General features: G+C 36.4%; 1 protein-coding gene across 8 annotated transcripts in view; it reads right to left on the bottom strand.

The window, feature by feature from the left end:
• USP34 (ubiquitin specific peptidase 34) overlaps window positions 1-26,285 on the bottom strand; it is a 239,150-nt gene that overhangs the window by 155,048 nt on the left and 57,817 nt on the right. For all 8 annotated transcript variants that reach the window (XM_004280652.4, XM_033407232.2, XM_033407234.2 and 5 more), the window contains 6 exons: window positions 25,183-25,233; window positions 24,872-25,021; window positions 16,341-16,408; window positions 11,223-11,415; window positions 10,014-10,075; window positions 31-112 (listed from right to left, as the gene is read on the bottom strand). In XM_004280652.4, the coding sequence (XP_004280700.1) occupies window positions 31-112; window positions 10,014-10,075; window positions 11,223-11,415; window positions 16,341-16,408; window positions 24,872-25,021; window positions 25,183-25,233 (606 nt within the window). The remainder of the gene's footprint in view (window positions 1-30; window positions 113-10,013; window positions 10,076-11,222; window positions 11,416-16,340; window positions 16,409-24,871; window positions 25,022-25,182; window positions 25,234-26,285) is intronic.

Here is a 26,285-nt window from a genome sequence, read left to right as displayed (position 1 = left end):
AGCAGATAAGTCACATATTAGTCCACAAACCTCAATATGTAAATTTGGTCCAAATATATGCTCTACCACATTGTTGCTTATAAGCCAGTCTGCAAGTTCTTTTGCAATGGACCTAAAGTCAAATAATAAAAATAGTTAATACATTTAAGAAAATATTAGTATCAATCTTTCCCATGTCTAAAAGCAGACTCAGGTGAAAATCTAAAACTGTTCACATACCAATTATAAAGAAGTGATTATATACAATTAACTGTTAATAGTACTATGAAGAATAACTGAAACAGAAATACAAGAAATGGTAATACTACCTGAATTTATAAACAAGCAAAAAAAAATCTGAAAAGTTAGGATAACTAACACCAGGTACACAGGTGAGAATACCAAGGGTAACACCTAAAAACTGATGTATTTTCTTACTCAAAGACCTTGCCTTCCCATTTTTAATTTCCATAGTAGGCACTGAGGCATTCAGGGAAGGTTTCCCCATATGTCCTCTATGGTAAGATAACATCAGAAAAGTAGGTTACCAAAAGGGTGGGGGAAGAAAAAAAGAAGTATCTCCAAGCCAAATGGCAAGTCTCCTTCCTGCCTGATATTAACGAAGGTTCTGCTAATGTGATCCCTAAAGTTATCAACTGACTGTTCAGAACACTTGGTTACACTTAGGAACAACTCATCTTTCATTTCAAAAAGTAAACTTTTTATTTTTGAACAGTTTTAGATTATCCTTCATTTTGTAAAAAGAGCTATCAATTCTTTTAGAGTAATAAATCACTGGCACAGAAAATTAAATTATTATGTTACCAATAAGGTAATGTAAGTTTATCAGTTAATTTGTCTTTTACAGCTTTGAGATATGTATGAAATATAGTAAACTAAACATATTTAAAGTATATAGAGTTCAATGAATTTAAACTTAAATATACATCTATGAATCCATCAGCACTGCCAAGATAACAAACACATCAACCCAAAAAGTTTCTTTAAAAAAAAAAAAAGGTTTCTTTATGCCCCTTTTTAATCCCTCTTTTTCTCAGCTCCCACAACCCACTGCCCAGACAACCAATGATGTGCTTTCTGTTATTACATAGTTTTCATTTTCTAGAACTTCATATAAAAAAAGATACAGGATGTACTGTTTTATAAAATTTAGATTCTTTCACTCAGCATTAAGATTTATCCATTTTCTTTCATTTGTCATTAGCCCATTGGTTCATTCCAGGTTTGAGCAATTATGAATAAAGCTGCTATAATCACCCGTGTGCAGGTTTTTGTGTGGACATGTTTTCAACTCCTTTGGATAAATGCCAGGGAACATGACTGCTGGATCATATGGGAAGAGTACGCTGAGTTTTTTAAGAAACTATGAAACTGTCTTCCGAAGTGGCTGTACCTTCTTGCATTCCCACCAGCGGTGAATGAGAGTTCCTGTTGCTCCACATCCTTGTCAGCATTTGTTGTTATCAGTGTTCTGGATTTTGACCATTCCAATAGGCATGTAATGCAATCTCATCGTTGTTTTGATTTGCATTTCCCTGATGAAAGAGGAGCATCTTTGCATGTGCTCATTTGCCATCTGTATGTCTTCTTTGGTGGAGTGTCTGCTGAAGTCAGTGTATTTTTTAATCAGATTGTTCATTTTCTTACTGTTAAATTTTTAAGAGTTCTGTGTATATTTTGGATAACAGTCCTTTAACAGATGTGTCTTTTACAAGTATTTTCCCCTGTCTACGGCTGTCTTCTCATTCTCTTGACATTGTCTTTCGCAGAGCAGAAGTTTTTATTTTTAAAGAAGTCCAGCTTACCAATTCATGGATCATGGTGTTGAACTCAAAAGGTTACCACCATACCCAAGGTCATCTAGATTTTTTCCTATGTTATCTTTTAGGAGCGTTATAGTTTTATATTCTATGTTTAGGTGTGTGGTCCATTTTGAATTAATTTTTGTGAAGGGTGTGAGATGTGTCTAGATTTTTTTTCCCATGTGGTTGTCCAATTGTTTCAGCACCATTTGTTGAAAACCCTATCTCTGCTGCTTTGTACTACTGTCTTTGCTCCTTTGTTAAATATCAGCTGACTATATTTATATGGGCCTATTTCTGAGCACTGTATTCTGTTCCATTGACCTATCTGTCTGTTCTTTCACCAATACTGCACTGTCTTGATCACTGTAATTTTACAGTAACTCTTGAAGGTGGGTAATGTCGGTCCTCCAATTTTGTTGTTTCCTTTCAAAACTGTGTTGGCTATTCTGGGTCTTTTGCCTATTTAAACAAATGTTAGAATCAGTTTGTCGAGATCCACAAAATAACTTACTTTGATTTTGATTGAGACTGCAATGAATCTATAGATCAAGTTGGAAAGGACTGATACCTTTACAATTTTAAGTCTTCCTATCCATAGACATGGAATATCTCTCCATTTATTTAGCTCATCTTTGCTATCTTTCATCAGAGTTTTGTTATTTTCCTCATATAGACCTTTACATATTGTTAGATTTATACCTAAATATTTCATTTTTTGTGGTGTTAATGTAAATGGTATTGTATTTTAAATTTCAAATTCTATTTGTTCACTGCTGATACATACGAATTTTTTTTTTTTGTGGTACGCGGGTCTCTCACTGTTGTGGCCTCTCCCGTTGCGGAGCACAGGCTCCAGACGCACAGTCCCCGGACGCACAGGCTCAGTGGCCACGGCTCACAGGCCTAGTCGCTCTGCGGCATGTGGGATCTTCCCAGACCGGGGCACGAACCCGTGTCCCCTGCATTGGCAGGCGGACTCTCAACCACTGCGCCACCAGGGAAGCCCATGACTGACTTTTGATTACTAACTTTGTATCCTGCAATCCTGCTATAAATGCTCATTAGTTCCATGAGACTGTCAATTCTTTCAGATTTTCTACATAGATGATCAGGTCATCTGTGATCAAAGACAGTTTTACTTCTGCCTTCCTAATCTAGACACCTTTTATTTCCTTTTCTTCTCTTGTTGCATCAGGTAGGACTTTCCAGTACAATGCTGAAAAGCAGTGGTGAGAGTGGACACCCTTTCCTTGTTCCTGACCTTAGTGAAACAGCTTTGACCTTCACATCATTAAGTATGATGTTAGCTGTAGGAGGTTTTGTAGATGTTCTTTAACATGTTGATGAAGTTCCTCTCTATGCCTAGTTTACTGAGAGGTTTTTTTTATCATGAATGATAAAATTTGACCTTGTCAAAATTTTGACTTTACATTAATTGATCTTGAAACGCTGAACCAGCCTTGAATACCTGAGCTAAATCTCACTTGGTTGTGGTGTATAATTCTTTTTATACCTTGCTGGATTCGATTTGCTAATATTTTATGAGGATTTTTATATGTATGTTCATGGGAAGTACTGGTCTGTCGTTTTCTTGTAATGCCTTTGTCTGGTTTTGGTATTAGGGTAATGCTGGTAAGGCTTCCCTCTGCTATCTTCTGAAAAAGACTATAGAGAATTGGTATAATTCCTTCCTTAAATATTTGGTTAAATTTACCAATGAACCCATCTGGTCCTGGTACTTTGTTTTGGAAGGTCATTAACTGTTGATTCAATTTATTTAATTGAGACAGGCCCTTTCAGAGCAATTCTTTAAAAAAAATTTAAATGGCTACTACAGAAGAACAGCTAATGAAAAAAGTAGTGATATGTATATTGTGGGTAGAAGAAAAACGGTTTCAAAATAGGATGAGCAGTGAAAAGACCCCAAGTTTTTTCAGTTATGTAAATTATACACAGAAAAACTGGAAGGACTGAACAATTTCTTTTCTTGTTTATCCACAGAAGAATTATATTTAATTTTAAAATTATTCTAAAGATTTTTAATAAGCTATGAATTAGATATATGACCTCAAAGGGTAAAACATTAAAATAAAACTAGTAGTGGTATATTTTACCTATTTCTGAGTAACCCAACAGAAGCTATGATCCATGAATCAACTCTATGATGTTTAACATACAAAAAGACAATTCAACAACTAAAAATAATTCTAAAAAATAAATCCCATTCTTTCAGTTTCTTGAAAAACACTGAAAGGAGACTCAGGGACTTTTGTAACAGCCGAGAACTGTAACTATAACTGAGCAAGCATAAAACTGGACAATGTTATCAGTAACAATCATTCAGGGCTCTGGAAACATATATATACTGGGACTCCCAGAAGGAGTAAGGAGAACAGAAAGAAAATTTGAAGAAACTATGGTCAAACATCCCAAATTTGATGAAAAATGTTCATCTACACAGCCAAGAATCACAACAAGCGCCAACTAAGATAAACACAAGGATATCAACACCCAGAGACATCAGAGTCAAACTCTTAAAAGCCAAAGAGCAACAGAAAAATCTTAAAAGCAGCAAGAGAAAAAGAACTAAGCACACAGAAAGGAACCACAATAAGATTCGCAGCTGACTTATCAGAAACAAAGGAATAGAGCTATACTGAAGCACTGTTCCTATATTTTACTAGAATTGTGATTAATCTGAAGTAGACAGTATTAAATTAAAATGCATATTGTAACCCATAAAGCAACCACTGGCAAAATAATTTTTAAAGTATAAAAAAATGGAATTAAAATGGTATACAGTACTCCCTCTGTAACCATGGGTTCTGCATCCATAGATGCAACCAACAGAGGATCAAAAATATTTCTTAAAAAAAAATTCCCAAAAAAAAAAAAAATTCCAGAAAGTTCCAAAAGGCAAAACTTGAATTTGCCAAATGCTTGCAACTATTTACATAACACCTACATTGTATTAGGTATTGTAAGTAATCAAGAGATGATTTAAAGTATACAGGAGGATATGTACAGATTACATGCAAACACTACATGACTTTATATAAGGGAGTTGAGCATCTGAAGATTTTGGTATCCACAGGTGATCCTGGAACCAATCCCCCACATATACCAAGGGACAACTGTACTACCGTATACTGACATACTGCAAAATAAGGCAGTAAAGGAGAAACAGAAAAAAAAATTTTTTGAGGAAGACATACAAAAACCCAACAGCAAAACGGCAGGCATAAATCCAACTATATAATATTAAGAGTGACTGGATTAAATACTCCTATCAAAAGGGAGAGATGGTAGGAGTGGATTTTTTTTCTTCTTCAATCCAACCAAATGCTACCTCCAAGAGACATACTTTAGATCCAAAAACAAACAGGTTGAAAATAAGAGGATGGAAAAAGATATACCATGAAAACAGTAAGCATAATAAAGCTGCAGTGGCTATACTAACATCAAACAAAATACACTAAACTAAAAATTGTTTTAAAGAGACAAAGAGGGATATTTTATAATGATGAAAGGATGAAATTATCAGGAACATAACAACTATAAACATATATGTACCCAACAAAATGTCCTAAAATACGTGAAGCAAAAACCAACAGAACTGAAGGGAGAAAAAGAAATATAGCCAATTCCTACTACTCTTGGCAGTTATATTCTATAACGTCACTGCACTGAATTAGCTAATACTGAACCCCTGAGTATTTTTTTAAATTATTGTCACCCACTGCTTTAATGGGTAAAAAGAACATGTCATTACCATCAAGTGCTTCCTAGAGTGGGTTCTCTTTAAAAGAATGACTCAGTGCAATAATGTGACTAGCTGTTTGCCTTTGACTGGAAGAAGACAGAGGGTTTGATTAAATGCAAATCTTATATAGTAACTTTAGATACACAATTTGTTCTACAATCCGTTTGCAGAACTCCTTTAAAGAAAGATGTTTCACAAAACTAAGATTTGTTTTGAAGTTCCCACTACAGTCAGAACAATGCAAGGGAGGCTCTTCCCTTTATGTAAAAATGCCATCACAGATAGACCATCAACATCCTTCCCCCTACCCCGTTCCCTCAGAAAAAAGAGACGTGGCTCTCATTTGCGTATTCCAATGATCTCTCAATGTTGCTTTCTTTTATTTGATCCTCTTTTTCTAAAAACTCTTTTTATAATTGAGGTACAACTGACATATAACATTCTATTAGTTTCAAGTGTACAACATAATGATTCAATATTTATATATATTGCTAAATGATCACCACAGTAAGTCAACACCCATCATCATATATAGTTAGAAAAAAAATTCTTTCCCTTGTGATGAGGGCTTTTAAGATCTACTCTCCTAGCAACTTTCAAATATGCAATACTATATTATCAACTATAGCCACCATGCTATACATTACTATCCTCATGACATTTATTTCATAACTAGAAATTTGTACCTTTTGACATCCTTCACCTGTTTTGCCCTCCCCTGACCTCCACACCTCTGAAACTACCAATTTGTTCTCTGTGTCTATAAGCTTAGGGTTTTGGGGTTTTTTTTCTTTTTTTTTTTTAACATCTTTATTGGAATATAATTGCTTTACAATGTTGTGTTAGTTTCTGCTGTATAACAAAGTGAATCAGCTATATGTATACATGTATCCCCATATCCCCTCCCTCCCACCCTCCCTATCCCACCCCTCTAGGTGGTCACAAAGCACTGAGCTGATCTCAGCGTTTTTGTTTTTAAAGTCCGTACATAAATGAGATCATATGATGTCTTTCTCTGACTTATTTCACTTAGTATAATGCCCTCAAGGTCCATCCATGTTACCATAAATGGCAAGATTTCATTCTTTTTTATGGCTGAATAGAATTCCATTGTATATAATATTTCACCATAGAACTGAAAGGACAAAAAAACAAATAATACAGTCAACTCTTGTTACTCATGGCAGCTGAGTTCTACAAAATTGCTGGAGTAAATTTACTCATGTTGAACCCTTGAATCTTAAATCCTAAAAATAACTTATCAGATTCTATTTTCTCTATTTTACAAAAGAGAAAATGAGCTTCAGAAGTGTTGAGGTGACTTTACTGAGGCTGCCCCAATACCATGTGCTAGACTTGGGATTCATATCCCTCCAACCGGCCCAGAGCCAGAGCTTCTTGCCCTATACTGCACTGCCTCTTACCACTTCCTTCCTCTGGTCATTTCTGTAACCAGCACTAAAACAACGCAGAGCATCACCTTGTATGACTTCAGTTGGAAATGTGCATGTTAGGAGACTCATTTTTTACTGCTCTGTGCATTTCCACAAATGACCATGAGGGCACCAAAAGTACTGATTTGGGGATCACAAATAAATTGCAGCAAATAGGCAAATTAATAAAAACAAAATCCACAGATGAGGATAAACTGAAGTTGGAGACTTCAATGCCCTACTTTTGATAATGGAATAGAACAAGTGTAGGTAAAAAAATCAACAAGGCTATAGAAGACAAACAATATTACAAACTCATTAGACCTAAAAGACATCTACTGAACACTTCATACAACAGCTGAATAAAGTCTTCTTAAGCACATATGAATATTCTGTGGTACAGATCATATGCTAATCTATAAAACAAGACAAATAACCCAACTAAAAGCTAGGCAAAAAGTGAACAAACAATTCAGTGAAGAAGAAATAGAATGGCAAATAACCATATAAAAAGATGTTCAACATCCTTAGTAATTAGGCAAATGTAAATTAAAACCATAATGAGGGCTTCCCTGGTGGCGCAGTGGTTGAGAGTCTGTCTGCCGATGCAGGGGACACGGGTTCGTGCCCCGGTCTGGGAAGATCCCACATGCCACGGAGCAGCTGGGCCCGTGAGCCATGGCTGCTGAGCCTGCGCGTCCGGAGCCTGTGCTCCGCAATGGGAGAGGCCACGGCAGTGAGAGGCCCGCGTACCGCAAAAAATAAATAAATAATAATAATGAAATGCCACTTTATACCCACTATAATGGCTATAATCAAAAAGATAAAAACAAGTCCTGACAAGACTGGGGGGAAAACTGGAACCCTCATACATTGCTAGTGGGAATATAAAATAATACAGAAATGTTGGAAAACATTTTGACAGTTTCTTTAAAAGTTAAACATAAAATGATCTTACAAACCAGTGATCGCATGCCTACGTATCTACCAAGAGAAATGAAAACATATGTCCACAAAAAGACTGTACACAAATGTTTAAAGCAGCATTATTCACACTAATCAAAAAGTAGAAACATTCAAATATCCATCAACTTTGGTAAAAGGATAAACAAAATGGGATATGGCTACATAATGTAATACTATTCAGCAATAAAAAGGAACAAAGTACTGATTCACACCACAACATGAATGAACCTCAAGAAAAACAGTCTAAGTGAAAGGTGGCAATGGAAAAAAACACTGTCGTATGATTCCATTGATAGGAAATGCCAAAAAAGGGCAAATCTATAGAGACAAAGGTTAGTGGGGTTGGGGATAAGAATGGGGATTGAAGGAATTCCCTGGCAGTCCAGCAGTTAAGACTGAGCTTCCACTGCAGGGGGCACAGGTTCGATCCCTGGGCAGGGAATTAAGATGCCACATGCCATGTGGTGCGGCCCTGGGTTGGGGGTGGTGGGGAGAACGGGGATTGACTACAAATGGGCAAAAGGGACCTTTCTGAAGTGATGTAAATGTTCTAGAACTGTACTGTGATGATAGTTGCACAACTGTGTAAATTTTCTAAAATTCATTATAAAAACAGGTGAGTTTTATATGTATCTATATCTTAATAAAACTGCTTAAAAAGAGAGACCCAATTCACAGGCTTCGACAATATTTATCACTTTTTGTATTTGCTCCAATCTTTTCACACTGTACAGACCCTTCTCTTCCCAACTTAAACTGTCCTACCCACTATTCCTCAAAACTTTTACTCTCCTCCCTCTTAAGCATATCTTTAGTATGTATAAACCTTACACATTTTTGAATGGAATTCATTCTTTTCTCTATCCACAGCAACACAGAGACCTAACCTGGACATGTGGGGTTACTGCACGAGTGATTCCAGGATTTTTTTTTTTTTTTTGTCTTTTTGCAGGGATAGGGAGTGATTACTGCATTGGCAATTTTAAGATTCTCCTAGAGGCAGTCTGAAGGGGTTGGAGGGTGGGTACTGAGGGGTCAAATGGGAAATCCAGAGCTGTAGTTTTATATACACTGGACATAATCTATATAGTATCTTGACTGTGTGAAATAGCACTCCTAGTATGACCCATAATTTATAATGCTACTACCAATTCTAGGCCACACATTTTAAGGCACCACTGACAAAGAATGTTGCCAAGAGTGAATGACTTGTCTGGTGATAAATCTAAAAACCATAATATGTGAGGGAAAAAGCAGAGACATAGTCTCTGGTTTCCAAATTCAAGAAGGGCTGGGTTCAACTGAGATCAGCTCCATAGAGCAAAACTAAGATCAATGCATAAAAGTTACAGTAAAGCAAAAATATGACTCATTCATATAATTACAAATTTTCTAACACCTTAAGACTTTGTAACTCTGGGGAATTCCCTGGCGGTCCAGTGGTTAAGACTCCGCACTTTCACTGCCGAGGGCACGTGTTTGATCCCTGGTTGGAGAACTAAGATCCAGCAAGCCACACAGCGGCACAGAAAAAACAAACAAAAAACTATGTAACTCTGTTCAAGCAGAAAATATTACTACCGAGATTTAAAAAATGATTTCTATACTGGATGGACAACTAAATGGAATAAATACTGGAAAAAATAAATATTTCTAAGTACTTTAAAAAGCCCTAAGCTATAAAAACTACTTCTTTTCATACATGAGCATCATGAACTTGGTTTTTTCCCCAGAAAAATGTGTTAATTGAGATCCTTTCCTGCATCAAGTGTGGTTTCTGAAAACTATCTGTACCATACTCTTTACTATTAAATTCTCCTGTATAGTCTCCCTTTGCATTTTGTGAAAAATAACACGATATGTTTTTTTAAAAAGAGAAGTATTGCAATATATTCCTCTGAAAGCTTGTTAAAGACTGTACAGATGAAGCCACAAGGCAAAGAATTTCTAGTAAACACTTCAAATCTAATAAAGTCAATTACATTTACCATATAAACAGCTACACATTAAAATAGTACTTATGCATAAATTAATGCTCCTACTTACGTTTCTGTGTCTGATACCAATGATTCATTATTGCACACATCATTGAAGGTGTGAAGTTGATTCTATAAATAGAGAAAAGAAATTAAAGATTTTTTCCAAAATTATTCTTGCATATGTTAGCAATTGCCAACACAGTTTGATACATGTAGATCATAATCAATAACCAGATCAAAAGTATAAAATATAAGATAGGTAATCAGATATACATATATACTTCCCAATTAGTCTATTTCCTTTATCATTTTTAAACACTAATTCATTCCACAAGTAATACTTAGGCTTTATTCCACTAAGTATGCTAGAGAAAAAGCTGAACAAGGGAAAAACACAAAAATCTAATGCAAGGCAGCAAGTAACATGTCATTACAAACCGAATTTCGGGAAAGGATTCCTAGACATACACTTTTAAGATTTGATTTGGGAAACTGTCATTAAGTGTTTTCAACACTTACAAAGTCCGATACATGGGTAAAATCTAGGTCACAAAATTCAATACATGGGTACAATCTAGCTACTTCAGAATAACTACAATACAAAAACAGGCCCCAAATGTAAAGGAGTAAACCTAATGCAGACCTTGGTAAGCCAGAGAAAATATATCCATTCTAAAAAATGCAGCTAACTACTTAGTTCTAGCAAATTGTTGTCATGCAAGAAGATGTGACCCAAGGACACTAGGTCTTTCTACCCACCCCGCCCCTCCAGGAGAAGCAAATAATATGTATTTCTCCCTATTTAAAACAGTACTTGCTACTGTGCAAACCAAACATTTCTGTTAGTCAAATTTGGCCTATGGCCCAATAATCTGTGGCTTCTGCCTGGAAAATTAATTAACTACTTATAATCTCCGACTCTTTTTCTCTCTGAAAACACTGCTTTCTAAATGCAAAAAACTGAACAGTTTAAAAAAAAAAAAAGTGAAGGAAATCAAAAAGACCTAAGGTATAAAACCTTCTAAATCTAAGCCTCAGTCTCCTCGTATTTAAAATAGGGAAAAAGAGAACATATAGAAATTATTTGTAAGGGTCACACAAAGTAATGCATGTAAAGTACTTAGCACAATGCCTAGCATGGCATAAATACTAGGTATTTATGCCACTAGGTATACTGGCCACTAGCATGGCTCCATAAATACTAGGTATTATCATAATGATGATAGGCTGAGAGGACAAACAAAAAATTACCAAAAATAAAGCAAATACAGCTTACCGTTATCTGACTTAATCCAGCCAACCTCATAGTCAAAGTAGGTGACATAAAGTACTTAAATGCAAGATCTAGGCTTTCTTTATCAAAGCATAACGTCGTGTCCAATGGTTCTTTCACTGTGCTCCACATTAAGTCAGCCATGTTGCGAGCCGCACTCTGTCTTAACTCCTGATCAGAGAGCTTGCATAAATACCTGAAATGATACAGAAATACAACATACACAAAAACTTGCAAACTATTTCTGAAGACCACTCAATAATTCAATAATATTCCTTTGCTCCATACCTCCAAACTGTTAAGTACAGTAGTACCTGGAATGCTGGGATTAATACTCCCAATTTAAACTATTTCTAAGTAATGCTTCAAGGATTGTGACCTGTGGCAATGTGTCCTTTGCTGAGAGTCCAACATAAATCAGGAACTGCAAAGCCTAACACAACATGGAAGGAAGGGAGGAAGGGAGGAAGGAAGGGAGGGAGGGAGGGAGGGAGGGAGGGAGGGGAAAGCAGGGAGGGAGAGGAAGGAAGGGAGGGACGAAGAGGGAGGGAGGAAGGGAGGGAGGAACTGCACAGAGCCAAGTCATTTAACATCGGATTCTGCACCTGCACCTCCAGTAGAGCTTTACTATTCTCTAGTACCTGTCATGTATACAGCTCCTGTTTTAGTAAATTTCAGTTGACTTCATATAAATAGTACATCTACTCCCCAACACAGCCAAAATTCTTCAAAATGTGTACATTTTAAACATCATTCTTTTTTGGCTTTCAAAAATCACAAACCACTGGTTTTCCTCTCAGGCCCTGCCTATTCTATTTGGTTAGTCTCTCCTCCTGTACCCAACCTTTCAACATTATTGCTCCTCAGGGCTTGTAATGGATTGCAGAAAGGCCCCAAATTCCTCCCATCACTTTATATAGTAGTCTTTGCAATGTGACTTTACCACTCTTCCCAACAAATGTGTCATTTATTCCTCTACTTCCTTGCATCTGAGCTTTGCCATGAAGGTTCCTTTGCCCAGTGGGGTATTAAGAGATGTAACATAAGCAGAAGCTTAAAAAGCCTTTGAGCTTGCCCTCTCTTGCTGGGAACTCTTCCACCACTGAGAAAAGGACTCAGGATAGCCTGCTGGATGAGAGAGACACGGCTAATGCCCCCACTGACATCCAGCCAACTGCCAAGATACATATGAGCACCCTTCCCCACTCAAGACCAATCAGCCTGCCAACCAGAGGACAAATGACTGAGATTATCTATCACAGAGCACCCAGGTCCAGCCAAGTCAGTCCAGATCAGAAAAGCTAGCCAACCAGAGAACTGTGACAAATAATAAATGGCTGTTATTTTAAGCTACTAGTTTTGGGTGTTTTCTCACACAGCAAAAGCAAACTGATACAGCACTCCATCCTAGATTCACTTTTTTTTGCGGTACGTGGGCCTCTCACTATTGTGGCCTCTCCCGTCGTGGAGCACAGGCTCCGGACGCACAGCTCAGCGGCCATGGCTCACGGGCCCAGCCGCTCTGCGGCATGTGGGATCCTCCTGGACCGGGGCACGAACCCGTATCCCCTGCATCGGCAGGCGGACTCTCAACCACTGCGCCACCAGGGAAGCCCCACTTCTTTTTTTTTAATTTAGGCCGTGCCAGGTCTTAGTTGCAGCATGCGGGATCTTTGTTGCAGCATGTGGACTCAGTTGCGGCATGCATGTGGGATCTAGTTCCCTGACCAGGGATCAAACCCGGGCCCCCTGCATTGGGAGCACAGAGTCTTACCCGCTGGAACACCAGGGAAGTCCCCTAGATTCACTTCTATTTTCTTTCTACATTCTCTCCCCAGATGACCTCATTTATTCCCCTGAGGTTTTTTGGGTTGTTTTTTTGCGGTACGCGGCCCTCTCACTGTTGTGGCCTCTCCTATTGCGGAGCACAGGCTCCAGACGTGCAGCCTCAGCGGCCATGGCTCACGAGCCCAGCCACTCCGCGGCATGTGGGATCTTCTCAGACCGGGGCAGGAACCTGCACCCCCTGCATCGGCAGGCAGACTCTCAACCACTGTGCCACCAGGGAAGCCCACCCATGAGGTTTTTTAAAAATTTATTTATTTATTTTTGGCTGTGATGGGTCTTCATTGCTGCCCTCGTGCTTTCCCTAGTTGTGGCGAGTGGAGGCTACTCTTCTTTGCGGTGTGTGGGCTTCTCATTGCGGTGGCTTCTCTTGTTGCGGAGCATGGGCCCTAGGCATGCGGGCTTCAGTAGTTGCAGCATATGGGCTCAGTAGTTGTGGCACACAGGCTTAGCTGCTCTGCGGCATGTGGGATCTTCCCAGACCAGGGCTCAAACCCATCTCCCCTACATTGGCAGGTGGATTCTTAACCACTGTGCCACCAGGGAAGTCCTATTCTCATGGGTTTTTTGTTGTTGTTGTTTAGTTTTTTTTGTGATATGCGGACTTCTCACCGTTGTGGCCTCTCCCGTTGCGGAGCACAGGCTCTGGATGCACAGGCTCAGTGGCCGTGGCTCACGGGCCCAGCCGCACCGCGGCATGTGGGATCTTCCTGGACCAGGGCACGAACCCGTGTCCCCTGCAACAGCAGGCGGACTCTCAACCACTGCGCCACCAGGGAAGCCCCTATTCCCATGGTTTTTAAGTGCTACCTTTATGCTGACAACTCCTAAATTAACGCTGTTGTTCTAAGTTACAGGCTTATATTCCCAATTTCCCCGTGCCACTTAAATGTCCCACAAGCATCTCAAAATTACGTCTTTAAATTCTCCCAGTCTTTCACATCTGTTAATGATACTCACAGCAAAAAGAGAAATCAAAGGGAGGGCAGCTAAGTGTCTTCCACTATGCTACCCCTTTCCTTAAACTCCACAATCACCAACCTTATTGATTTTATTTTCAACTATATCCAGTCAATTTTCAAATCACCATAAACAATTCTTGTACAAGTAACCATCACTTCTTTCCAGGACTACTCCATTAACTTTTCAACTGGTCTCCTAGCTCCTCCTCCAACACTTCTGTAATTTATGAGCCACTTAGAGGCCAAAGTGATCTTTTAAAAACCATCATGAGGACTTCCCTGGTGGCGCAGTGGTTAAGAATCTGCCTGCCAATGCAGGGGACATGGGTTCAAGCCCTAGTCCGGGAAGATCCCACAAGCCACAGAGCAATTTAACCCGCATGTCACAACTACTGAGCATGTGCTCTAGAGCCTGTGAGCCACATCTACTGAGCCCGTGTGCCACAACTACTGAAGCCTGTTCACCTAGAGCCCGCGCTCTGCAACAAGAGAAGCCACCGCAATGAGAAGCCCATGCACCGCAATGAGGAGTAGCACCCACTCGCCACAACTAGAGAAAGCCCACGCGGAGCGACAAAGACTCAACGCAGCCAAAAATAAATAAATAAATAAATAAATTTTTTTTAAAAAAGATTACAAATTAAGCAGCTTAAAATATTTTTTTTAAAAAAGCCATCATGATTCATCTGCTTAAAACCCTTCAATAGATCCCACTGCTAAAATTAAATCCAAGCTCCTTAAAAGGTCTTGAAGGTCCTGAATAATCTGCCCCTGTTTATATCCAACCTCATATCATAATCTTACCTCCTTATACACTATGCTCCACCAGTCTACTTCTAGTTTTTTTTTTATATATATAAATGTCTTTATTTTTTTATTTTTGGCTGTGTTGAGTCTTCGTTGCTACACACGGGCTTTCTCTAGTTGCGGTGAGTGGGGGATACTCTTCTTTGCGGTACGTGGGCTTCTCATTGTGGTGGCTTCTCTCGTTGCGGAGCACGGGCTCTAGGTGCATGGACTTCAGTAGTTGTGGCACATGGGCTTCAGTAGTTGTGACTTGCAGGCTCAGTAGTTGTGGCGCACAGGCTTAGTTGCTCCACGGCATGTGGGATCTTCCCGGACCAGGGCTCGAACCCGTGTCTCCTGCATTGGCAGGCATATTCTTAACCACTGTGCCACCAGGGAAGTCCCTACTTCTAATTTTTTAATATGTCATATTCTTTCCAACTTCAAAGCCTATGCCCTTATGTTCCTTCTACTTATCATCTGATTAGCAGATTCATGTTCCTCAGATGTCACCTTTCAGAAAGGCCTCATATTCTCTATCATCTTATCTTTACTTGCATAGGATTCATCACGATCTGATTCTTTTCCTGATACTTTCTCCAACAACCCAAACAGTAACCAGAAAATAGCAGGCACTCAAATCTTTGCAAATGAATAAAAATTATAAAGAACTCATAAATATTATCAAGAAATACAATCTTAGAACTCCAACAGTTTACACTCTAAGCCTAATAAATATGATAATATCTGTATCCTCGTCTTAGGTTTCCTTCTTAGGTTGGGACTTCCAGAACTCAAATATCACCCTTTTCCCAATGAGACCTTCTCTATACCATAGGTATAATTGTGACCCACTCTCTAGAACTCTCAACCCACCCTTGCTGCTATTTTTCTCTGTCATACTCATGACTTTCTAATGAACTGTATCATTTACTTATTGTGCACACAGACTGCACAAAAGGAGATATATTTTCTTCTCTGCTGTATCTCCAGTGCCTACAACATAATAGTATACATTTGTTGACTGAATAAATACAGTGGAATATCATGCAACCACTGTTAATCTGTTTAATTCTTTATACTTACATAAAAAATATTCCAACATAAATTGCTTTAAAGTAAACATTAAATATAAACCTACATAGGTGCATTAAAAAATACATCAAATGGTCAAAAATTTTCTCTGGAGGATGTGAACACAAAGGACTTTCAAACTATATAATTATGTACTATATTATGAATAGTTTAAACATTACTACACTGGGCTTCCCTGGTGGCGCAGTGGTTGAGAGTCCGCCTGCCAATGCAGGGGACGTGGGGTCGTGCCCCGGTCCGGGAGGATCCCACGTGCCGCCGAGTGGCTGGGCCCGTGGGCCATGGCCGCTGAGCCTGTGCGTCCGGAGCCTGTGCTCCGCAATGGGAGAGGCCAGAACAGTGAGAGGCCCACGTACCGCAAAAAAAAAAAAAAAAAAAAAAAAAACAACATTACTACACGGATAACCAGGGGAGAAAGATTTTATAAACTTACCTGATAACATATGTCCTAAAAGGGATAATGTGCTGCATGACAGCAGGGATATGTAGCCATATTCTAATCTATAAAGAAACATAAAAATGATATTAATGATTAATGAATATGTGAAATACATGTCTTTAATTAAAAACAAGAACATTTAGTATTTTCCTGCCTCTAAAAACTAAATGTATTTCATCTATTTTGAAAAGGATAAACTAAGAAATACGACTGCACACATATCAAGTAAGTAATTTAACCTATAAACAATTCTAATCCATATACCTAACATCAATCTGAAGAATTACTATCAGTTTCTTCCTGAAAAGGGAGAATCACCTATCCAAGTAACATCTTACTACCTGCTACTCTATACCTCTTTGTATGGTAGCAACCCAAATACTATAGAACTAAATTATTTTTTTAATAAATCATCCTTCCTTCTAAAAAATATCAAATTACCTGATACCTGGTCACTTCAATATCCATCTAAGACAAATATATTTTATAGAGTCAAACACTGATCATCAACAACTATTTGTTTAATTAAGCTCTTACTGTAAGTATCCCAATCTAAGTTATAATGAAAGTTATAATAATCTGTTCACTTAATTTTTTCTACATAATATTCCAGCCCATTTCTAAATCTAATATGCTCATATTAGTTTTATTCTCATAAATCGCAGTTTAAATATCATATAAGAAAAAAATCCTAAGCAAATCATCAAACAAGAAACTACAATACTAAGCCTTAACACATGCAAGTAATACAAATTGAAAACAAATTAGTAAATACAGACTGCATGGCTTCACTTTAATCTAATGAAACATAAGTCCTATAGCAAATACAATACTAACGGTGAAATGCTAAAACTCTTCCCTCTGAGACTAGGAACAAGACAAGAATACCTTTAATTCAACTTAAACTGAAGGTCCTAGACAGTGCAACAGACAAGAAACCGAATAAAAGGCATAAGACTAAAAAGGAAGAATTAAAATCAATATTACTCTGAGATGATGTGATTATGTAAGTAAGAAATCGAAAATAATTTTCAGATAAACCTTTTTGGAATTAACTAGTTTAGCAAGATTGCTGCTTAGAAAGTTAATATAAGTAAATGAATTAATATACACACATATATACATACATACACATACTATATTACATATATATAATACATATATACACGTCTTACATACCAGAAAAAAATAATAAAATTTTCAAAAATATTCTCTTTACAACAGCATCAAAAAATATCATGCGCCTAGAAATTGTCTAACAAAGATATATAACATCTCCACATAAACACAGAAAATTATGAGACAAATCTTAAAGCATGTAAATAAAAACACATTTACCATATTTATACATTAGAAGACTCAATATTGCAGAGACACAGTTCTCCGCAAACTGATCTACAGATTCAATGCAACCCAAAAAGGTTTATACGTGGAACTTTAGGCACTGATTCCAAATGCAAAAGTCCAAGAAGAGACAAAACACTCTTTAAGAATGACAGGGAGTACAGATATAATGCATGGTGACTATACTTAATAAAATGGTTTTGCATATTTGAAAGTGCTAATAGTTCTTATAAAAAAACAATTTGTTAACTATGAATGGTGTCAGACATTAACTAGACTTCCTGTGGTAATCATTTTGTAACATATATAAATATTGAATCAACTGAAACTAATGTTATATGTCAGTTACATCTTAATAAATTTTTTAAAAAAATGACAGGGAGGTAGAACTTGCTTTACCAGATAGCAAGACTTCTTATAAAGCAGCAGAAATTAAGATGGTATGCAAAACAGCACAAGACTAATCAAATAGACTAATGGAATATACTAGAAACCCCAGACCCATGCACAAGAAGACAAATAAAGATACCTGATTTATGACAAAATGATACTTCAGAACAAATAGGAAAGGACTGTCTTTGCTATAAATAGCGACAGGTCCAGTGTCTGTCTATATAGAAAAGAAAATGAATCCTGATCCCTCACACACCACACACAAAAGTCAATTCCAACTGAACTATAGATCAAAATGTGAAAGTAACATAATAAAAATTCCAGAACATAGAAAAATATCTTCATAAGGAAGATTTTTTATCCATTAATGAAAACATTAACCATAAAGAAAAAAATTTTTTATAAATTATACACCATTAAGTTTGGTTAGAAAATAACTCTTAATGAAATCAAAACGACACCTCACACCAGTCAGAATAGCCATCATCAGAAAGTCCAGAAATAATAAATGCTAGAGGGTTTGGAGAAAAGGGAATCCTCCTACACTATTGGTGGGAATGTAAATTGGTAAAGCCCTATGGAAAACAGTCTGGAGATTCCTTTAAAAACTAAAAATAGAGGTACCATATGATCCACTCCTGGGCATATATTCTGAAAAGACAAAAACCCTAATTCAAAAAGGTACATGCGCCCCCCAATGTTCACAGCACAATAGCCAAGACATAAAAGCAACCTAAATGTCCCTCGACAGATGAAGGGATAAAGAAGATGTGGTATACATACACAATAGAATATTACCTAGCCATTAAAAAAAAAAAAAGAAATCCTTCCATTTGCAGCAACGTGGATGGACCTAGAGATTTGCATATTAAGTAAAGTAAGTTAGGCAGAGAAAGACAAATTCTATAAGATATCATTTATAAATGGAATCTAAAAAAATAATACACATCAACTTCTGTACAAAACAGGAAACAAACTTATGGTTACCAAAGGGAAAGGGGGAGAGGGAAGGATAAATTGGGAGTATGGGATTAATAGATATGCACTACTACATATAAAATAAACAACAAGGATTTACTGTATAGCACATGGAACTATATTCAGTATCTTGTACTAACCTATAATGAAAAAGAATCTGGGGCTTCCCTGGTGGCACAGTGGTTAAGAATCCGCCTGCCAATGCAGGGGACACGGATTCAAGCCCTGGTCCAGGAAGATCCCACATGCAGTGGAGCAACTAAGTCTGTGTGCCACAACTACTGAGCCGGCACTCTGGAGGCTGTGTGCCACAACTACTGAAGCCTGTGTGCCTAGAGCCCATGCTCCGCAACAAGAGAAGCACCACAAGAAGAGAAGCACCGCCACGAGAAGCCTGCACACTGCAGTGAAGAGTAGCCCCACTCACCGCAACTAGAGAAATTCGCATGCAGCAACGAAGACCCAACACAACCAAAAATATAAATAAATTTTATTTAAAAAAGAAAGAATCTGAAGCTGTACACCTGAAACTAACACAGTACTATAAATCAACTATAGTTAAGTTAAAAATAACTCTTAAAAGACACAAGAGAATGAAAAGCAAAACCAGAGTTGAAGAAGATATTAGCAATACATAAATGTCAGGCAAAAGACTTGTAACCAAAACATATAAGGAATCTCCACACATTCGTAAGGAAAAGGCAAACAATTTGATTTTTAAAACAGATTAAAAAAACTTGAACTGGGGTTCCCTGGTGGCGCAGTGGTTGAGAGTCCGCCTGCCAATGCAGGGGACACGGGTTCGTGCCCCGGTCCGGGAAGATCCCACATGCCGCAGAGCGGCTGGGCCCGTGAGCCATGGCCGCTGAGCCTGCGCGTCTGGAGCCTGTGCTCCGCAACAGGAGAGGCCACAAACAGTGAGAGGCCCACGTACCGCAAAAAAAAAAAAAAACTGACACTTCTCGAAAAATACTGAAATGGCTAATATGCCCACGAAATGGTGCTCAATCTCTTTAGTCATTTAAAAACACAAAAGCAGACCACAAAGAGATACTACTATTAGTTCATCATGAATCTCTAAGAGTTAGAATACTAGGTGTCTGCAATGATATGGAGCAATGGGAACTCTCATTCCTGGTAAGAGTGTAAATTAATACAATCACTTCAGAAAATCTTAGCATTAACGTGTAAAACTGAATATATGTATACCCTGTGATAAAGAAATTGCACTACTATATATATATGAAAATAATGTACACATGCACTAAAAGACATGTAAGAGAATGCTGACACCACATTAATCCATCACCAGTAAAACAGATCAATGTTGGTATATTTTTAAAGGAGTATTATACAACAATCAAAATGAGCAACTCGAACTACATGCAATATAAATCTCAATGTTAAACAAAAGTAGCCATACATGAAAGAATGCATTGTATGTGATTCTACTTATACAGTTAGCAAGAGACAAAACTAAATCACAGTATTTAGGGATATAAGCTTAAGTAATAAAACAAAGAAAAGCAAGAAATAAAAGTATGAATTGTGTTCACCTTTAAGGGCAAAGAGATGGGATAGTGACTTAGAGGAATCATAAAGGAGGCTTCTGGGGAATTGACAATGATTTGTTTCTTGACATGGGTAGTGGTTAAATGGGATATTCACTTTGATAAGTCACTGAGCCATACCTTATCATTCTGTTCACTTTTCTATATGTTTATTTCAAATTTTTTTAAAAGGTTCACAGATTCAATTATATATAAGATACATTAGAACGGATGAAAATGAAAATAGATACAGTGATACCTTTTATTTGGGGATAAACAAATATGCCAACGAACAAAAATTTAAATAAAAATGACAAGGGAAAAAATGTCAACATTGGAAAGAAACTTTTAATAGAAAGAAGAGCTACCATTTACTGAACCCTTAATATTTCCATTGTGATAGATGAAAAAAGTGAGGCTTATAGACATAATGTAATCAAAATTAGATATTACATCAATAAAAAAATTTTAAAAACAAAAAAACAAAAAAAATAGATAGTACATAACAGAACTACAATTCAAGCCCAAGATTATTTCTCTGTAAAATCTACATTCTTTAATCTACTATGAGGTATACCATTACAAGAATCAAATTCCATATGCTATTAATCACATAGGTCCTTTTTCTTTCCTTACTGTAAGTTTTGAGCTTCCCCCTCTTTGTGATAACAGAGCTCTAGTAGCCCTTCTAAGTACTTGTTAAAAATCTCAGGAATAGGAAAAAATATTGTCTGATCCCCTTATAACTGCAGAAATGTAGGCAGTAATCTGCATCACAAAGCTAGTTTTGACAAAATGAAAACTTCACTGAACTGTCAGCGAACTCTCCTGATTAGTGTGAAAATATATGAAAATGTATAATCCCAGCCTAACTTCTGAAATTAAATAGTCCTTGTTAGTGTTTTTTGTAAAGTAGTCTTAGGAAACTGACAGTTTGGAAATTGTTATTGTGTCTTCTGTTGTGTTACTACAAGTTTGCATGTCTGATAACATCTCTTAGGTAATAATTTGTCATATCTGTTTTGTAAAGCATATATTCATGAGGTTTATTAAGGCTCATTTGTACTTTTCCATTCATATTAATAAAATAAATCCCATGACTCTTAAATTCTTTATGCAAAGTCCTTAGGCTTTGTTATTTTGTAATTAATAAAAGGTGTCATGTCTGAGATGACTAACTCAGGCATCTTTGCTGAGGGCTGAGGCAGGATACATACTATGAGCTATAACCACCATGCATCTCAGTGGGGAAACTTCTATGAGGACTCTACATTCTACTTCTATAAGCTGTGCTAAATATTGGTTAACTGCTTTTGCTGAAAATCTACAGACCAATACAAAATAAGAAAACTACATATATAAAGATTTTGTTGTTATTTCCCTGAGGTGGCAGTCATTATTATTAAGAATAGATCCTTATAAGAGTGGAGTAATACTTGTGCAAAACTGAGAACTCTCCTAACAGTGTTAGTTTAGAAATGCTAAAGCAAACTTCTGAGACTGAAATAAGTGTATGGGCCTAAGCGTATTATCAGATTTGAACCTTAACTGATCAAAGTAAGAGTTTTCCTTCTTTGCTGATAACTCAGACTCAAGGCAAAGTGAGTTTTCCTGTGCTGCAAGCTAAAGTTCTAGGAGATAACACCACCTTCCTCATTAAGAGTGAGGGAATGACCCTAGAAAACAAACAGAATGGCATGGTTCCCAGGAACTGATATAAACATGTTTTCTTCTGAATGTGTGATTTATTATAATCAAGTGTGGGAGAAACAGGTACTCAATAAGGTCAGGCCTTATCTACCTTACCATAAAAGTAGTTTATAATTCGTAGAATTTTTTGCTTTTCAAGAAAAGGATTGCCCTAAAATTCAATAATTTTTTCATTATTTAAATGTAGGAGTTTTTGTTCCTGTATGAAAGCCCATGGGAAATCAGAGATTCCCAAATAAGGGACCTTCAGCCTTACTGAAGCTGAAACAACATGGCTAAACAAGCTGCCTATTTCTCAAGAAAAGAAATGAGACATACAGAAACGACCAGGGTTTATCATTTACAATGATCCACTAAAGGAAACTACTCTGCTCTAGATCAACTTGTATGTGACTAGAAAAGTCTGAAATTTAAAGGCCTTAAAGTTTCTCAAAATGCAAAAAGGATGTCTATTTCAATTGTTTAAAGTGGCTGCTAAGTGTTTTCATATAAACTTCAGGCAGAGTGGTCAAAACTCCAAAAAAAGGTCAGAAATCATGCCAACACTTATATTGCTTTAAATGTCACCAGTCCCTTAAGAAAAACTCCAAACTCTGAAAAAAATAAAGTACAGGGTCTGCAGACAACTTAATTACAAAAAGAATTGTAATTTAAGCTCTTAATTTGCACCAAAGTATTAACTGTATTTTTAAAAATTAGAAGAAAGCAAAATCAAAAAATATTTTTTTATGAGGAAAAGATGCCAAATGAGAGTTACCCAATCAAGTTATAAAACCTTTGGTTAAAAAGTACATTATGTTATACTCTCAGGAAAAAAACAAACATAGATTATAGTATCCAAACAATTACATTATTAATTTAAACAGTACGACTAATTTTAACTTTGGTTTAATAGTCTCAGTTGAGTTACAAGATAAAGTTATGCAAATTGACAACAGCCCACCAATTAGCAGTCACAAAAAGGCTGAAGAGAAAAATGAAACAGAATCCAAACCTCCAAACAGAATCCAAAGTAAAGGATTACTTTTCAAGAGATAGCAATAAGTTACCTGTAACGAGGCTTCCACAATAGACTTTTAACACCAAGATTTAGTAAAATTAATTCAAGAAATACATTTTAATTCAGGTTAATATTCCTGATTAAGGAAAACTGTTGATAAATTATTTTTTGAACTTTGGATTTCAAACTCAGTTATTTACCCTCTCTAAATTTATGACAATTTAAAACTAAAATGTCAACACAGGATTTAAGTTCACTCAAAAGTCTGTATTTTATTCTTTCTCCCAAAGGAAGCCAAACTGAATAAAACTTTCTTTCAAACAAATAAAGTCAATCAGACTAACAGAATCAGGTTAAGTGTTAATAATAGCTAAAATAAATAGCAGCACCAGTCACTAAGGGCTTACTATGTATCAGGTGCTATTAATAAGAGCTTAAAATCTTAAAACCTCACAACAATCTTTTAAGGTAGATCACCATATTTATCATTCCCATTCTACGAATTAAAAAATTGAGGCTCAGGTTCAGAATTCAAATGCAATTGTGACTCCAAAGTGTATATTCTTAACCTACCATGCTACACTGCCATTACATGTAGCATGTTCAACCTGTCAGAAACCAAGGAATTTGGGGACTAAAAATGACCTTGATACAAATTAATTATTTCAAATATGGAAACATGGAGTTCCAGATACTCAATAAATTTGAGTAAAGCCAGTGTCCTCTCCAGTGTTATTTCTACACTGGAAACGAGGAAACAAAGTTATTTTGTTCAGTCTTTTTTCACCCTGTATTTTATATACACACTTGAAGTATTTCACAGTAGTTATTACTTAAGGTAACTCAGTTAATACAAGAATTCAGGCTTTGGTAAAGTTAGATTTAAGTATTGCTTCACTATTTTTTTAAATGATGACCAGAATAGAAGATTATTTTAGGTTAGATTTTAATACACAGGTGGTAAAATGTATTTCTTCTCTCTGCTTCCACACATATTGTGCTTCACAGTAGCTGACATTCACAACATTTGAAAGAATTATCTTCTTTACAAAGGCAAAAAGAAATGTTAGTTCTTCACTTGCAATATACAGGGAAGTCAGACACACTGTACTAGTGCCCTAGGCTAGGCTAACCATCATTTAAGTAACCAAAAACTCTAAAATTTCCCAGTACAAAATCCCTGGCTAAAGAGGTAGATGGCTAAATTTATCTAGTTAACTTAAATTCATTAATTTTTTTTTTTTTTTTTTTTTTTTGGTTGTGCCGTGCGGCTTGCAGGATCTTAGTTCCCCAACCAGGGATTGAACCCGGGCCACAGCAGTGAAAGCACCAAGTCCTAACTGCTGATACAAATTCCAATTTATTATAACAAAGACATTTTAAAAAAGATTTCTGTACTCGATTTTTTCAAAGTATAATCCAGAAGAAAAGAAAAACAAGATTGTGCATGTAAATCACTCATAATCTGGCTTTTCTGAACATAAAAATTCATGTTATTAAAATACTAGACTTTGATCTCAAGATTAAAACCAATTCCAAACAATACTTACATTAGATACAACTGTAATAAATGCATGTGCTATAAGAAATGGCAAAGTTTCAGGAGTTCCATATTCAAAGCAGTCCTTCATGAGAGAAAGGCCATTTTTCCCACAAAACAAACATACATAACGAAGCAAATGCAATGGTACTTCTACATCCTGAAGAAAAAAGAAAATCTATTATTTTAAAACTTATCAGGAACAATTTTTATTTTATTACCAGTACTGGAAAGATACTGGTCAGGCATAAACTCAAAAAGACTTACATGAAAAAGTAAAATTTTCCATAAACCTAAGAATGAAAAAAGATAAACACTTACATTCATATCACAGAATGCCCCTAATATGTTGCTTTCTTGGGTTGATATATCCTGATTTAAAAAAAAAAAAGAAAAAAAGGTAAATACAATTACATCACACTACTACATGACAATCTTTAAAAACTACGATTTTTTTAAAGATTGATTTTATAAAAACTCACCGATTGTACAATTGCTTCTCATCATCAACAGCAATATTCCTAACTGAAGCTAATATGATTCAGTTCTAAAGTATACTTTAACTCTTCTCCAAAGAAATCTTTCTATACTATATGCTACACATTATTTTGCCTTCTTAAACAAAAACCTTTCCTTAAATAATTGGGGTAATTTTTGAACACATTTTAAACTTAGTTAAGTGGTTTTGAAACTGCACTCGGGAAATCTCTAGAGGTATACTCAAAAGTTCCACAATGTGCTTTCCATACGTAAGATTTAAACTACCTAAAAGCATACTCATCCACTGTTGGTGTGAATATAAGCTGGTATGACCTTGTTGGAGGATAATTTGGCAGTTACCTATCAACATTTAAAATGTACCTTCCTTTTGACCCAGCAAATCAACTTCTGGTTATTTATCCTAAACAACTAGTAAAAGTAGTGCTGGAAAATGTATGTATAATGATGCTCACTGAAACTATTTATAACATCTCAAAATTAGAAACAACTTCAATATCCATCAATAGGCTGGCTAAATAAAATGGTGACATAACCATCTAGGGTCTTATGCAGCCTTCAAAAATAATACGGTGAAATGGCATGAGGGATTATCTTTTTGGGATGATGAAAATGTTCTCAAATTGAAATGTGGTAATGGTTGCACGGCTCTATAAATTTATGAAAATAATATATACTTTAAGCAAGTGATTTTTATGGTATGTAAAGTATACCTTTAAAATGCTGTTAAAAATAAGGTGAATCAAAAAATAAATAAGGTGAATTCCATATGCACAGGCATATAAAGATAATATCCTGTATTTGTTAAAAATAGAATTTATGAACATGATCTAATTTTCATAAATTTTTAAATGTCTGAAAATATCTGAACTAATTTCATAACAATTTTTTTTGACGAGAGAATGGAGAAAAAGGAGAGATTCAAG

The sequence above is a fragment of the Orcinus orca genome, chromosome 13, assembly GCF_937001465.1.
Source record: "Orcinus orca chromosome 13, mOrcOrc1.1, whole genome shotgun sequence".
Classification (NCBI taxonomy): Eukaryota; Metazoa; Chordata; class Mammalia; order Artiodactyla; family Delphinidae; genus Orcinus; species Orcinus orca.
The sequence above is the reverse complement of the archived record's forward strand: the minus strand, read 5'-3'. Positions and strand labels throughout refer to the sequence as shown.